At 53.7% G+C, this 14,365-nt stretch overlaps 1 protein-coding gene across 2 annotated transcripts in view; it reads left to right on the top strand.

Annotated features, from left to right (window-relative positions):
• The window catches only part of Card14 (caspase recruitment domain family member 14), a 21,244-nt gene continuing 6,879 nt past the window's right edge, over nt 1-14,365 (top strand). The window contains exons 1-12 of one of the 2 annotated variants that reach the window (XM_090351334.1): nt 1-211; nt 1,616-1,753; nt 3,302-3,627; nt 4,078-4,245; nt 5,162-5,281; nt 6,060-6,185; nt 6,922-7,071; nt 8,226-8,423; nt 9,817-9,959; nt 10,115-10,206; nt 13,039-13,099; nt 13,329-13,518. In XM_090351334.1, the coding sequence (XP_090207460.1) occupies nt 1-211; nt 1,616-1,753; nt 3,302-3,627; nt 4,078-4,245; nt 5,162-5,281; nt 6,060-6,185; nt 6,922-7,071; nt 8,226-8,423; nt 9,817-9,959; nt 10,115-10,206; nt 13,039-13,099; nt 13,329-13,518 (1,923 nt within the window). The remainder of the gene's footprint in view (nt 212-1,615; nt 1,754-3,301; nt 3,628-4,077; nt 4,246-5,161; nt 5,282-6,059; nt 6,186-6,921; nt 7,072-8,225; nt 8,424-9,816; nt 9,960-10,114; nt 10,207-13,038; nt 13,100-13,328; nt 13,519-14,365) is intronic. The other variant, XM_090351333.1, reaches the window with a different exon arrangement.

Here is a 14,365-nt window from a genome sequence, read left to right on the forward strand (position 1 = left end):
ATGGCGGAGCTGTGCCGCACGGACTCCCGGCTGATGGCTGTGGACGAGGAGACACTGTGGGAGATGATGGAGAGCCATCGCTACAGGATCGTGCGGAGCATCTGCCCCAGCCGCCTCACCCCCTACCTGCGCCAGGCCAAGGTGCTGGGCCAGCTGGATGAGGAGGAGGTCCTGCACAGCCCCCGCTTCACCAACAGCGCCATGAGAGTCGGTGAGCCCCCCTCCCCCCCAGCCGGGACTGCTGGCCCTCGCTCCCAAACCACAGCTGCAGTGCAGAGCCCCTCAGCAGGCGTGCAGAGTGCAGGACTTGAATACCTTTAGGGCCAGGGTTCAGACCAGAGGACAGCACACTGTGAGGCCCCCAGAGGCCGCCTAACACTGACAGCCATGCACGGTGGTTTAGAACAACGGGTGGGGGGGTGCTGGAGAGGAGGGGAGCTCACATTCAGCATAAGAGTCACATGAGTGAGGCCTTGAGTTCCAGTCCTGGCTCTAAGGAAAAGAAAACCACAGTGGGCACTGGTAGCTCACACCTGTAATCCTAGCTACCAAGAGGCTGAGATCTGAGGGTTGTAGTTTGAAGCCAGCCCAGGCCAGGAAGTCCATGAGTCTCTTATCTCTAATGAACCAGCAAAAAGTCACCAGTGAGCTATGATTCAAGTAGTAGCATGCCAGCCTTGGTTGAAAATGCTATGGGAAATGGCCAGGTCCTGAGTTCAAGCCCCAGTACTGGTGTAATAAAAGACATTGGATTCTCTCCCAGGTGGTGGGAGGTGTCGTGCAGCCCTGTGCAGGCAGCGCTGAGCTGGCCAGCTTGCCTAGGGAGAGCATTTCACCTTGTCTGCTTCCTGGGGGCTCAGGCATGCCTTGGCTTGTGGGCCCAACATTCTAGTCTCTGATCTGTCCTCCCGTGGCCATCTCTGTGCCTTTTCCCCTTTAGTCTCTTGTCATTGGGTGCAGACCCTGTGTGTGTTTCCAGAATGGCCTTCTCTAATTACTCTGGCATAGACCCTTTTCCTAGAACGCCGACTTTGAGCACACTGAGTGGTGTCTCTTTTGGGGATGCTGTTTGTTGGCCCTCAGATGTCTTGTTCCAGTGATGAGGCTGTGTTATTTATTCACCCAGAAATGTGAAAGCCAGTGACTAGTACAGAAACTGTGAGAAGTAGGGGATTTAGCTTGGTGCTCCTGTGCAGCCTGGGTCATGAAGGCAGGCGGGCAGCAGTGGCTGTTAATGTGCTGATGTGTGCATGGCGGAGCGCTCCATGGCTCTCTGGGGCCACCCCAGAGGTGCGGTGCTATCTGTTGTTTACGTCCATGGTCCCAAAAGCTCTCTCTGCACTGTGGTGGGCCATGTGTCTGTGTTCTCAGACTGCATGCCTCGCCCATAGCCAAGGGCTTGCCTGGATCTCAGTAGTTACTCAGTAAAAGACCTAGACTGCTCAAGCTGAGGTCATGTGTGTAAAGGGGCAGAACACTGAGGACATCTCACTGTGGGGATCCACAGAGATGCTCTCCCTAGAGATCCCTCACATGCAGGGCTGTCCCCCCACAGCCCCCTCATGGGGAAGCCAGCCTAGGCACATGGTCACTCAAGGTGGCAATCACCCTCCAGGGCACTTACTGGACCTGCTGAAGGCTCGAGGGAAGAATGGAGCTGTGGCTTTCCTGGAGAGCCTCAAGTTCCACAACGCTGACGTCTACACCCTGGTCACAGGGCTGCAGCCCAACGTGGACGTCAGCAACTTCAGTGGTGAGAGCTTGGCTGTGGGTGGGGTCACAGGCTAGCAGGGGTGTCCCTAGGCTCTCCCCACTTCCAAGGTGGATGTCCTTGCCTGAGTTTCCTGGGCTCCCTGAGGTCCAGATTTCATCACGTAGTATGCTGAGGAACACCCTGTGAGGGGGGAGGGGAGCGCTCTGGAGACCAGGCTTAGCCTCAGGTGGCTGGAGGCGGAGGCCAGCAGCACAGTGCTGTCTCTCAGGAGGGGACCTAGGCCCCTTCCCAGGAACGGGGAACCGAGCCTTCTGTACCCAAGCAAGCAGAGCTCTCGCCGGCACAGTGACAGGCAGTCTTATGGCCACTCAGTGAATGATTGACGAGGTCATGGTCAATGAGTGATGTGGGCTTCCCAGGAAGAGCCACTGCGCTATCTGTCTGTGGACCTTAACCCTGCACAGTGACACAGGCTCCTCCAGCTCTAGTATCTGCCTTTGTCCTTCTCAGCTGGTTCTGAGTCTAGACAGGGAGCGTGGGAGTGTGTTCAAGTCAGGCCTCTTTTGCATTTGCTTATAATCCTAGCCACTACCTCAAAGTGAAGCCAGCCTGAGCAAGGAAAGACCATGAGAATTTTCAATTTTTGGTTGTGGGGCTTGAACTGGGGTCCTGGGCACTGTCCCTGAGCTCTTCAGCTCAAGGCTAGTACTCTGCCACTTTGAGCCACAGCACCACTTCCAGTTTTCTGGTGGCTAATTGGAGGTAAAGGTCTCATGGATTTTCCTTCCCCGGGCTGGCTTTGAACCACAATCCTCAGTTCTCAGCCTTCTGAGTAGCTGGGATTAGAGATGTGAGCCACTGGCGTCTGTCTCCTTGGGTCCTGCTAACCACCAAAAAGCCACAGTGTAGCTGTGGCTCACTGGTAGAGTGCCAGCCTTGAGGCAGTAAGGCTCAGGGACAGCGCCTGGTACACATATAGGCATGTACACACATGCACACGAGCCCCACGGCTCTCAGGGATGATAAGCTGTGTGTGAATGTTCTATGTGTTCTATTATGCTTTTATTGGGATAATATTAAAATTATTAAATTTGGGCCCGCCATTGTGACCAAGGCCTCTATCACAGCTGTGTGGGAGGCACCTATTAGGAGTGTGCTGGTTCAAGGTCACACAGAGAATTGTTGTGCCCCCCCATCTCAATTAGTAAGGCATGGTGATCCTACCTATTACAGGAGACTGCAGATGGGAGGGGGAAAACTCAACACTCTACATGAAAAATAACAAAAGTGGTGGTAAAGTACCTGCCCAGCAAATGTGAGGTCTTGAGTCCAAGCCCCAGCACCACAGCCAGTCAGTCCACCAGTCAGTCAGTGACTCGGCCTGGGCGCTCTGAGCTGAGGAAGAGTACTGGGCATGGGCGTGGGGCCCCAGGGGAAGCCTAGCAGCTGCCTGGTACCCATATCACAAGCCACACTAACTCAAGCACACAGTCTAGCCAAGCCACTGGTCCGGGCTGGGGCCCTGGCATCTGGAGGCTGAGGACAGTGAGGCAGGTGACCAGGGCTCAGCCCCCGGCCTTCCTGCAGGCCTCATGGAGACGTCCAAGCTGACCGAGTGCCTGGCGGGGGCCATTAGCAGCCTGCAGGAGGAGCTGGCCCAGGAGAAGGCACACAAGGAGGCTCTGTCACGACAGTGCCAGCGACAGCAGGAGCGTCTGGGCCTGGCAGAGGCCCGAGCCAAGGACCTGCATCAGCTGGAGGCAGACCACGGCCGCATGAAGCGGGAGGTGAGCACCCACTTTCACGAGGTGCTGAAGCTGAAGGACGAGATGCTGAGCCTCTCACTGCACTATGGCAACGCACTTCGCGAGAAGGAACTGGCCACCACGCGCTGCCGCGGTCTACAGGAGGAGGTCCGTGACCCGTGGACACTGTACCCCTGGCCTCTGCCTGCGCTCTTCCGCCTTGCCTGAAGTTCCCTTCCCCTCCGCTTGTCCCCTCCTAGCTGCCTCGACTTTCTTTTTCCTGTTGATTTTCACAAGTCCCAATTCCTTTAAAATATATATATATATTTTTATTAGTTCTGGGGTTTGAACTCTGGGCCTGAGCGCTTGTGCTCAGGCTAGTGTTCTACCACTTGAATTACAGCTCTTTGGCTGTTACAGATAAGATTCTCATAGACTTCCGTCTGGGCTGGGTTTGTACACTGATCCTTAGTTCTCAAGCTCCTATGTAGCTGGGATTATAGGCCCAGGCCCTGGTCAGTGTTCTGACTTATTTCGTATGAGTAAGGTGAAGCAAACCACCCAGCCTCTGCCCAGCAGAGAGATACCCACCCACCTCCTCCCACCCCTCCCCCGCAGCTGTACCTGGTAAGGCAGGAACTGCAGCGAGTGAGCTTGGTGTCTTCCTGTGAGCGGGAATTTCGAGAAAGATCCCTGAAGATAAGCAGTGCCCTGGAGGCTGAGGATGAGGAGCTGAGTCGCCTGAAGGAGGAGAATGAGAAGCTTCGCTCACTGACGTTCAGCCTGGTAGGTCTATCCTGGTACCCTCCAACAAGTGTACCTGCCTGGCAAGGTCACCTGCCTGGGCACTGGTGGAGTATCCCCGCAGTCTCCACCCCCCTGCTGCTCAACCCACTGAGACAGTGACAGAATTAAAAGTCCTAGACATAGCTTGGCACCAGTGGTTCACTCTGTAATCCTAAGATCTTAGCTAATCAGAAGGCTGAGATTTGAGAATTGTGGTTTGAAGCCAGTCCAGGCAGGAAAGTCCAAGAAACTTTGGGGGCGTGTGTGTGTGTGTGTGTGTGTGTGTGTGTGTGTGTGTGTGCATATGCTCGCATGTGTCTGCAGGCACCAGTACCAGGGCCTGTACTCAGCCTGAATTCTGTCCCTTAGCCTCTCTGCTCCAGGTCGGCAATCTACCATTTGAGTCACAGCTCCACTTGGTTAATTGGAGATGAGAATCTCCCAGAGTTTCCTTTCAATCTCAGTCCTGAGATCTCAGCCTCCTGAGGAGCTGAGATTATAGGCAGGAGCCAGGCTTGATTCCTTTTAGTGAGTAAAGATCTATTTAGTGAGAAATTCCTTCACCACTCATTCGTTAGGGATGAAGCATGGTTGTCACTAGCCTGGGTTGTGCCATTGTTGTGTGGAGTGTGTGGTGTGGAGGGGACCTGCATTCTGGCTTTTCCCTCCCATTGAACCTCTGCAGGGAAATGGTGAGGAAGCCAAGAAGACATAAAGTGAAACTGCCACCCCGAGAGGCTTCAGCTTTGCTTTGTCTCCCTCCCTTTTATGATGAGTGCCGATCCATCCACGTTCCATACCTGCCCAGTGTACAACAATAAATTGGCGCTATCCATGGGTGTCCACGGAGGTTTCCTGCCCCCTCCCAGCAGGTGTCAGGAAAGCGGGGTCGTGGGCTGACCTCTTTCTGTCCTAGGCAGAGAAGGACATCCTAGAGCAGAACCTGGACGAGGCACTGGAGAGCAAACAGGAGCTGGTGAACCGCATCCACTCACTGAGAGAGCGGGCTGTGGCCGCAGAGAGGCAGCGGAAGCAGGTGACACAGCTGCCACCATCCTGGGGTGTCCCTGGGGTGTCACCAGGGACAGGGCTGCCCTTGGGGGAACCAACAGATGCTTCTTCTGCATGGAGATCAACTACTTTGCTTAATAATTTGTTGGTCCACTTACCAGACCTGCAATGGAACTCTATTGAATATCAAGGGGACTGGGTGAAGGTCAGGCAAGGGGAGCTGGCCAGGGAGCCACCGGCTTGGGTTGGAGCCTGGTCTTCCACTGGGGAAGAATGAGGAGGAAGGGGATAGCGTGAGAACATGTGGTTGTCTGGTAGCCTGGACATTAAATTAAAAAAAATAAGCCTCTGCATGCAATAAACATGAAAGTTCTGCTGATATATATATATATATATATATGTACGTATGTATGTATTTGCCAGTGCTGGGGCATGAACTCAGGACCTGGGCACTGTCCTTGAATACTTTTTGCTCAAGGTTAGTGCTTGTACTTGAGCCACAGCACCACTTCCGCTTTTTCTGTGGATGTGGTACTGAGGAATTGAACCCAGGGCTTTGTGTACACTGGGTGAGCACTCTACGCTCCTGGCCTCTGCTGATTAAATTTAATATGACCACTGAGGCTCTGTAGACACTCATCTCAACCTCACCCTGAAGAAAGAGCCTCTACCTACCTTCCTTCCTGTAGAGGCCCCTTTGGAGCTCCCTCTCCCTCTCCCTCTGCTTGCTCCTCCCCCATCATCTGGCCCTCAGCAGCTGACCTCTGTGGTCCTGTCTCCTCTCCCCCACTACTCCCACCTAGTACCTGGAGGAGAAAGAACAGACCTTGCTCCAGTTCCAGAAGACGCAGGTGGACTGTGAGCTGTACCGAGAGAAGATGAGCGCACTGCAGAGCCAAGTGGCCGAGCTGCAGAAGGAGCGTGACCAGGTAGTGGGAGACGCTGGCCAGGGCTCAGGCAGGCACGTGGTGCTACCCTTGCCAGGACTGAGCCACAGAGGCCCGGTCCCCTCCCCTGCCTGTGTGCGTCTGGTGAGGGAGCACTGCTGGCTCGGGCATAAGTCTTGCCTCCACCCATCCTTAATGGCAGCTGCTTCCAGATTTCAGTTGTGTGTGTGCAGCTGTGTGTGTGTGGTGTGGAGGAGGGCTGTGTGTATGAGTGTCTGTCTGTCCATCTGTCTGTGTCTGTGTATTGTATGTGTGTGGTATACACTGGTCCTGGGTTTTGAACTCAGGGTCTGGACGCTGTCCTTCAGCTCTCATGTTCAAGGTTAACACTTGAGCCACAACTCCACCTCCCACTCACTTTCTTCCCTGGGCTAGGTTTGAACCTCAATCCTCAGATCTCAGCTTCCCGAGCAGCTAGAATGACAGGCATGTGGCCCTGGCTCATGTGAGGCTACTTCCCTCTCCCCACCTTCCCCTGCCCCTCCTCCCCATCTCCTGCCTATGTCACTCCCTCTGCTTCTATTCCTAGCACAAAATATTGAGAAATCCACTTTGAAGAGTGGGTTCTAGCAAAACCACCTTAGGTGCACAGGCACGGAAATGGATTGTTGGTTTTTATGGCCCAGCAAGCAGTAGGGCTTTGTTGGGCTAAGACCTCCACTGGCTCGTCGGCCCTGCCCCTCACTGTCCACACCAATCCATCTTATCCTGGTGGTAGGCATACTCGGCCAGAGATGGGGCACAGATGGAGATTTCCCAGAGCCTGGCAGAGAAAGACTCCCTCCGCAGGAGAGTGTTCGAGCTGACGGAGCAGGTGTGCGAGCTGCGAACCCAGCTGCGCAGGCTGCAAGAAAAGCCCCCAGCAGGGGTGAGTGTGTGGGGCCTGAGCTGGGGACAGGGGCCACACGAGGGCCTGGAGGGCTGGTGTTAACTCTGCTGCCACTGCCTCCTCTGAGCTAGCCACCCCACACAGAAGGCCCTGGAGCCCATGACACTTCGCACCTGGGTGTGGGGATGGAAGATGTGAACCTGCTCCCACACTCACGTTTGTTTGGCTCATGACACTACAGAGTGCTGCCCATGTCAGGAAACCCCTTTTGGGGTCCTGCAGGCAGGGTGGGGTACGACACCGGGGGTGAGCAGGCTTAGCAGGGCTCAAAGGCCAGTGTGGAAATGACGGAATCTCCCTGCCCACGCAGGGGTGGCTCAGCCCCCAGTCTTCCTCCTCTCTAGACAGCAGTGCCCCAAGTCAACTCCCCTAAACCAACGGGGAAAGGGAAGGAGAGTGAGGGGAGCAAACCACCATGTAAACCATTTTGAGTGTGAATTGATTCTGTTCCCCACCTTCCATGTAGATAGTTCCACGTGGTGTATACAAATAGTTTTTGTTTGCCATTATCAGCGTTTGAACTCAGAGCTCATACTTGCTCAGTTGGCACTCTACCACTTGAGTCATACCTCCAATCTGGCATTTTTTTGTCAGTCCTGGGGCTTGAACTGGGCCTGGTCACTGTCCCTGAGCTCTTCAGTTCAAGGCTACCACCATACCCCTTGAACCTCAATGCCACTTCCATCGAGTCTGGCTTTTTTGCTGGTTATTTTGGAGATGGAGTCTTGTAGGCTTTTCTTCTCAGGTGGGCCTCCAAACTTGACCCTTTGGTCTTAGCCTCCTGCGTAGATATGAGCCACAGGCACTGGGCGGCATGAAAAAATTTAAACTAGCAAACAGCAATGTGTGTCCTCTAATAAAGGAAATGAAATGCTTCCAGTCTCCCTGGTGAGTGTGCTCGGGGGCTGAAGGGGTTTCGTGCCCAGAGGACAGGGACACAGTTGTCTTATCTGGAAGCTGAGGACAGGAGTCTGCCCCAGAAGAGGGTGTGAGCTCGTGGAGGGCTTCAGGGCACTCAGGGTGATGCCCTTTAGCTCTTACGCTCAAGGCTGGCACTCCACTACTTAAGCCACAGCTCTGCTCTGGCTTTCTTGGTTTCCTGAGTGAAGAGCTGTCTGGCCCATCTTTGGCAGCTGAAACAGGAAGCCAGGGCCAAGGATCCCGGTCTGCGGGGGAAGCAGCGGCTGGTGCGGATGCATGCAGTATGCCCGCTGGAGGACAGCGAGGGCGTCGGCCAGCTCCACAGTCTCAGCTCCACCGAGGTACCAGGCTCTCCTCCTCACCATGCCGCCAGAACATTCTCTGTCAGTACTAGGGGTTGTGTGGAGGCTGTGATTTTGGCTGGTTCTGGAGGCTGGGCATTAGGAATCAAGGCACTGCAGGGCCACACTCTCGGCTCCTCTTGAGAGGCTGGTGAGTTCCGGCCTTCTTTACCTGGTGCTGGATAGCTTTGACCCCTTCTCCACAGCTAGATGATGCTTTCTCCCACGCTTCTACCCAGATTGTTCTCCCCTTAGAAAGTATATCAGTCAGTTTTCCATTATGTGACAAAAATGCCTGAGATAGGCCATGTAAAGAAGGGAAGATTTGGGTCTGGAAGCATGGCTCAGTGAGTAAAAGCAGCAGGTACCAAATTCAAGTCCTGGTCTCAAGAAAGAAAGAAAGAAAAAAAGAAAGAAAGAAAGAAAGGAAGAAAAAAGAAAGAAAGGAAGAAAAAAGAAAGGAAGAAAAAAGAAAGAAAGGAAGAAAGAAAAGAAAAGAAAAAAATCTAGCTGGGTTTCAGTGGCTCATGCCTTTAATCCTAGCTATTCAAGAGGCTGAAATCCCAGGATCAAGGTTCAAAGCCAACCTGGGCTTTGAGACGCTTACTTCTAATTAACTGGAAGGAAAGATGTGGCTCAAGTGGTAGAGTTCCAGCCATGAATGGAAAAACTAAGAGACAGTGCAGCACTGAGTTCAAGCCCAGCACAAGAAAGGTGAGGGTGGGGGAGAAAGGGTTTATTTTCAGTTCATGGTCACGTGCCCCTACTGTTTTGAGTTTGTGGTTAGAAAAAAATCTCATAGCAGGGAGCACATGGTGTGCAGCAGAGATGAAAAAGACAGACAGACAGAAAGAGAGAAAAGGAGTCAAAACACAATAGAAAGACTAATGGGATCAATTTCCTCTCTAATTCAGTCTGAGTCCATCATAGGTTGACTTTATCGGAAAGATCCTAGTTTCTCAGAGTTTGGGTGACCATGAATTTGGGGAGTTTCCAGGAGGCAAGCTTACCAGGGTTTCTGGAACCTCAGGTCCTTAGTGTCCACTCCATCCCTCCAGAAAGTTCCAGGTTCAGGATGCTCTGGGTGGAGCACTCCTCGGGCAGGTGGAGCACTGCTTGGGCAGGTGGAGCACTGCTTGGGCAGGTGGAGCACTCCTCGGGGGGCAGGTGGAGCACTGCTCGGGCAGGCCTCCATGCCTCCTTCCTGGACCCTCCCAGCCATGTCCTCACACGATCCGCAAAGAGCGGCTTAGACTTGCCTGCTCTCTGGCCTGTTGGGGAATTGAGGAGAGGCAAGTTATCTCCCAGAACACCTTCCTGGGGAGGCGCAAATCCCAGGGTGAGCTCCCTGGCACAATCCACACCCACTGTGTGCAGTGCCTAGCACACAGTAGGTGTTCAATATATGTGATTTCTGTATGTATGCTCTCTGCTTCCCTTCACTGTCCTCCCTGCTGCTCAGTCCCAGCTGTGGTGGGACCTGAGTATCACATCGAGCCGTGAATTGACTGACAGCTTCCGCTCCAGCAGCCCAGTGCCTCCTAGCCAGCAGTCCCTCTATAAGCGGGTGGCAGAGGACTTCCGGGAAGACCCTGAGCCTGCAAGGTAGAGTGGGATGCAGCTTTAGGGGCCAAAACCTAGGAGCCACAGCTAGATCTTGGGCCATCTGGGCATTGGTGCAACAGCTCTGGAGGCCCCAAGGGCCCCAGGCTCTGGAGGAGGGGATTCTGCAGTGTAATCTGGCTCTCTGTGTTCTGCAGCCCCTTCCCGGACATCCTGGAGGTGGACCTAGGGGCATCTCCAGGAGCCAAGGATGACATAGACCTGGATTATGAGATCCTAGACAGGACAGGTGAGTAGAACTGCCCCACCTGAATCTCTCCTGCCCCCTCCCCATGATGGCAGGCAGAGTGGGGAGGGGCCACAGCTGCCTGGGGCAGGCAGGATGCATGCCAAACAGCCTGGCTGGGGCTCTAGGGAACAGGAAAACAGAAGTGAACTTGACCTGTGCCCTCGGCCTTGACCTCAGCCCCTAGAAAAATGCAGGCTACTTAGTGTCTCAAGTCCAGACACACACACACCTACCCCCGGTCCTCTCCCTGTTCTGTTCTGGGCACACTGGGCCTCCAGGGGGACTGGGACAGCAGGTGTGGGTGCTCAGTTGTGCCTGGCAGAGACACGGCGGGCAGGCTGGCATCCACCTGCTGGGAGCATCCATCCTTGGCCCATGACAGAACTAGTCCCTTCTTTACAAGTCCATGGGTCCTTCAGGAAGGCCCTTTGCCTTTTCCTCTGGGCGTCATAGCATCTCAGCCACCTGGAGTTCCTCTCATGGCCACCAGGGGGCAAGAGAGTCATACTATTCTGCCCGGGGTTGCTTTGGGTCTGTGAGTGAGGCAATCAGAAACCCTAATCTTTACAGACTTAGTTATTTATCATTTATTTAGTGCCGGTCATCTGGGCCTAGAGTTGCCCCTGAGCTTTATTTTACCCAAGGCTAGCACTTGACCACTTGACCCACAACTCTACTTCTGGCTTTTTTGGTGGCTAGTTGGAGATAATGAGTATTTCAGCCAGGCGCGGCATGGGGGCTCACGCCTGTGATCTTAACTACTGTGAAGCTGAAGTCTGAAGATCATGGTTCCAAGCCAGGCAGGCAGGAAAGTCTGTGAGACTCTTATCTCTCATTAACCACCAAGAAACAGGATGTGGTGTGGTGGCTCAGGGTGGTAGAGTGCTAGCCTTGAACAAAAGTGCTCAGAGACAGGGACCAGTCCCTGAGTTCAAGCCCTACAATGGACAAAACAAAACAACAACAACAACAAAGTGTTTCACAGACTTTCCTGCCTGTGCTGGCTTTGAACACTGTCCTCAAATCTCAGCCTTGTAAGTAGTTCAGATTACAGCATTCATTTTTATTTGTGACGCTTACAAGTTGAGTGCATCCACCCAAAGGCAAACCTACCCTGGACGTGACGCCATGAACGGAAAAGCGTTGTTCCTCTCAATTTCTCTTCTGTTAGGATTCTATGTAATTCTTATATTGCATATGCTTAGCAGAATTGTCTTCCAAATTCATTTGACTTTTTTTTTTCTCTCCCTTGCCCCCTGCCAGTACTGGAGTTTGAATTTGGGGTCTCGTTGCTTGGCTGGCATTCTACTGCTTGAGCCATATCACTAGCTGAGTTTTTTTTGCTGGTGATTTTGGAGCTGAAGTCTTCTAGATTTTTCTGCCCTGCTGGCTAACGCTTTGGATTTTAGCCTCTTAAGTAACTAAGATTATAGGCACGAGCCACTGGTACCCAGCTTCATTTGGAATATTTTTGTCACTCCCGGGATCATTTGGATTTGAATATAATCACAAAGGGATTTTTTGCTTATAGCAAGTAGTCATTAGGGTGGAATTGATTCTCCAGGGCAGTCCACAAGGGAGAGGCAAAACTGCAGATCTCCTGGTAAGGGGGTCATTGTCTGCAGATTAAAAACTGTCATGGGCCCGGAGCGCAGCCTATTAGTAGAGTGCTGGCCTAGCATGCACGAAGCCTGGGGTTCAAGTCCTTGGTACCACATACACAGAAAAAGCCAGAAGTGGTGCTGTGGCCCAAGTGGTAGAGTGCTAGCCTTGAGAAAGTCCAAGAACAGTACCCAGGCCCTGAGGTCAAGCCTTAGGACTGGCAAGAAATTCCACCACAGCTGGGCACTAATGGTTCATGCCTGTAATCATAGCCACTCAGGAGGCTGAGATCTGAGGATCGCAATTTGAAGCCAGCCCTGGTAGAAACATCAGTGAGACAAAAGAAGCTCAGAGCAAAAGAAGCTCAGAGATAGCATTCAAGCCCTCAGTTCAAGTTCCAGGCCTGGTGTAACAAACAAATAAACAAAATGCTAGAGCACTAGGTGTGGTAGTTCAGGTGATACACACCTATAATCTAGTACTTAAGAGGCTGGGACAGGAAGATCACAGGTTTGAGGCCAGCCTAAGATACATGGTGAGGTCCTGTCTTGAAGAGAGAGTGAGAAGAAGTGAGAAGAGGGAGGGAGGAGTGCTAGTCTTTGGGAGGCTCTGAGGAATGTCTTATCTTAGGACTGCCAACTCAGAGACCTGCCACAGCCAGCAGGGCACTGACCAGGGCCAGGAACTGCTGGTGTGGGAGTTCAGGCCAGGGTCACACCAGATTTTAGGACGAAATGTTTCCCATGTTAGTATTGAAGCCAGAAATGTAGACTCCAGGTGGTGTCTCCCTGTCTTTCACATTGTTGGAGACTAGTTCAAATGTCAGGAAATGCCACAGCCCATTCTTCTTTTTTTTTTTCTTTCTGCCAGTCCAGGGGCTTGAACTCAGGGCCTAAGCACTGTCCTTAGACTTTCTCAAGGCGGACACTTTACCACTTGAGCCACAGCCCCATTTCTGGCTTTTTTTTTCTATGTATGTGGTATCGAGGACTCAAACCAGGGTCTTCGTGCATGCGAGGCCAGCATTCTACCACTAGACCACACTCTTGGCCCCACGGCCCCTTCTCACTGGTTACTGTGACACTGGGAGACATGCCCTCGGGGTTTGAACAGAGAGGAGGAGGAGAGCAGGCAAGGCCAGGTGGGCAGGCTGAGGTGGTCAGGGTTGAGCAGGGTCAGCAGCACAGGGTGACCTCAAGCTCTGGCCACGGGCTCCCTGCTTCCTCCCAGACCTCCCCCAGCCAGAGGGCAGCCTGCAGAGGTCCATCAGAAGCCTGGACGTCCCAGAAAGGTGAGCTGTGACTGAGACCCCTCCACCCACTGGGGAACCAGAGCCCAAAGGTGACAGAGCAGAGTGTGACAAAGTCCCGTCCCCACGGGGAGGCCCCAGCCTTTCTGAGAGGGCGGGGTCATGGCAAAGGGAGCCCTCCCCCATGTTGGGGGCAGAGGGGCCGTGAAGCCATGGGCCGTTGGCCTCCTGCCCTGGCCGTGCTGGAGCTGGTCCCCTCCCTGCCTGGCAGTGTCCCTGTGCGGAGGAGGCCGGCCCGCAAGGTCTCCAGCCAGGTCACAGTGCTGGCGTTCCAAGGGGCGGCGCTGCTCAAGCAGGTGAGCGTCATCGGCGGGAACCTCACGGGCATCTTCATCCACCACGTCACCCCCGGCTCCGCAGCAGACAGCATGGCCTTGCGCCCCGGAACCCAGATCCTGATGGTGAGCAGTCCAAGGGGCCTCGGCAGCCTCTGGCCAGAGCCCAAGGGCCTGTGGGACCAGCACGGGGCTCTGAGGAGGTCTTGGGCCTGGGAGCCCCAGGTGAAGAGGGTGGTGTGGTGTGGAGGGAGCCCAGGCCTTGACCTGGAACCCCCGAGCTGGGAGGCCGTATTTGCCAGTAGCTGTACGAAGGAGATGCCATTCAACAAAGCAGCGTCTAAATACTGTGTCTTGATCAATGCCACCTCCGTCAACTCCTACCCTCTCCCTCCTCCATCTTTGTTAAATGTTATAGGATGTAGCCCCTTCCCATAGCTCTACCACTTCCAGCTTTGGGGTGGTTAATTAGAGATAAGAGTCTTGTGGAGTTTCCTGTCCGGTCTGGCTTCAAACTGTGATCCTCAGATCTCAGCTTCCTGAATATCCAGGACTACAGGCGTGTCTTGATTTTATCTTGTTATACAAGTACATAGCCTCCTAAACTTAACACAGGGAATGAGAAGAGTGGGCAGTGACAGCCCTGCGGGTAGGCATGGGCACTGGACGGAAGAGGACGATGTGGGTCATGTGGCATGGCGCAGGAGAGCCCCACTACCATAGAAAAACCAGGCCCCACATGTGAATAGTCCCAAGGCTGGAATGATCTAGAATATTCTAGAACCAAGTTCAGTCCTCCGAAGAGGGGAGTGCCTCTCTCAAGGAAACTGTGCTGAGCAGGAGGCTGGGAGGGATGGGTTAGTCAGTGACGTGGGGTGGGAGTGCATATGGCCTGGGTCCCCCAGCTTGGAGACTCCGATGGTTGTCCCCACACAGCCACCTGTGACAAGGGCTCCGTCTGGCCCAGGTGCAA

The sequence above is a fragment of the Megascapheus bottae genome, chromosome 17 (genome assembly GCF_031878675.1).
Source record: "Megascapheus bottae isolate mThoBot1 chromosome 17, mThoBot2.hap1, whole genome shotgun sequence".
Lineage (NCBI taxonomy): Eukaryota > Metazoa > Chordata > Mammalia > Rodentia > Geomyidae > Megascapheus > Megascapheus bottae.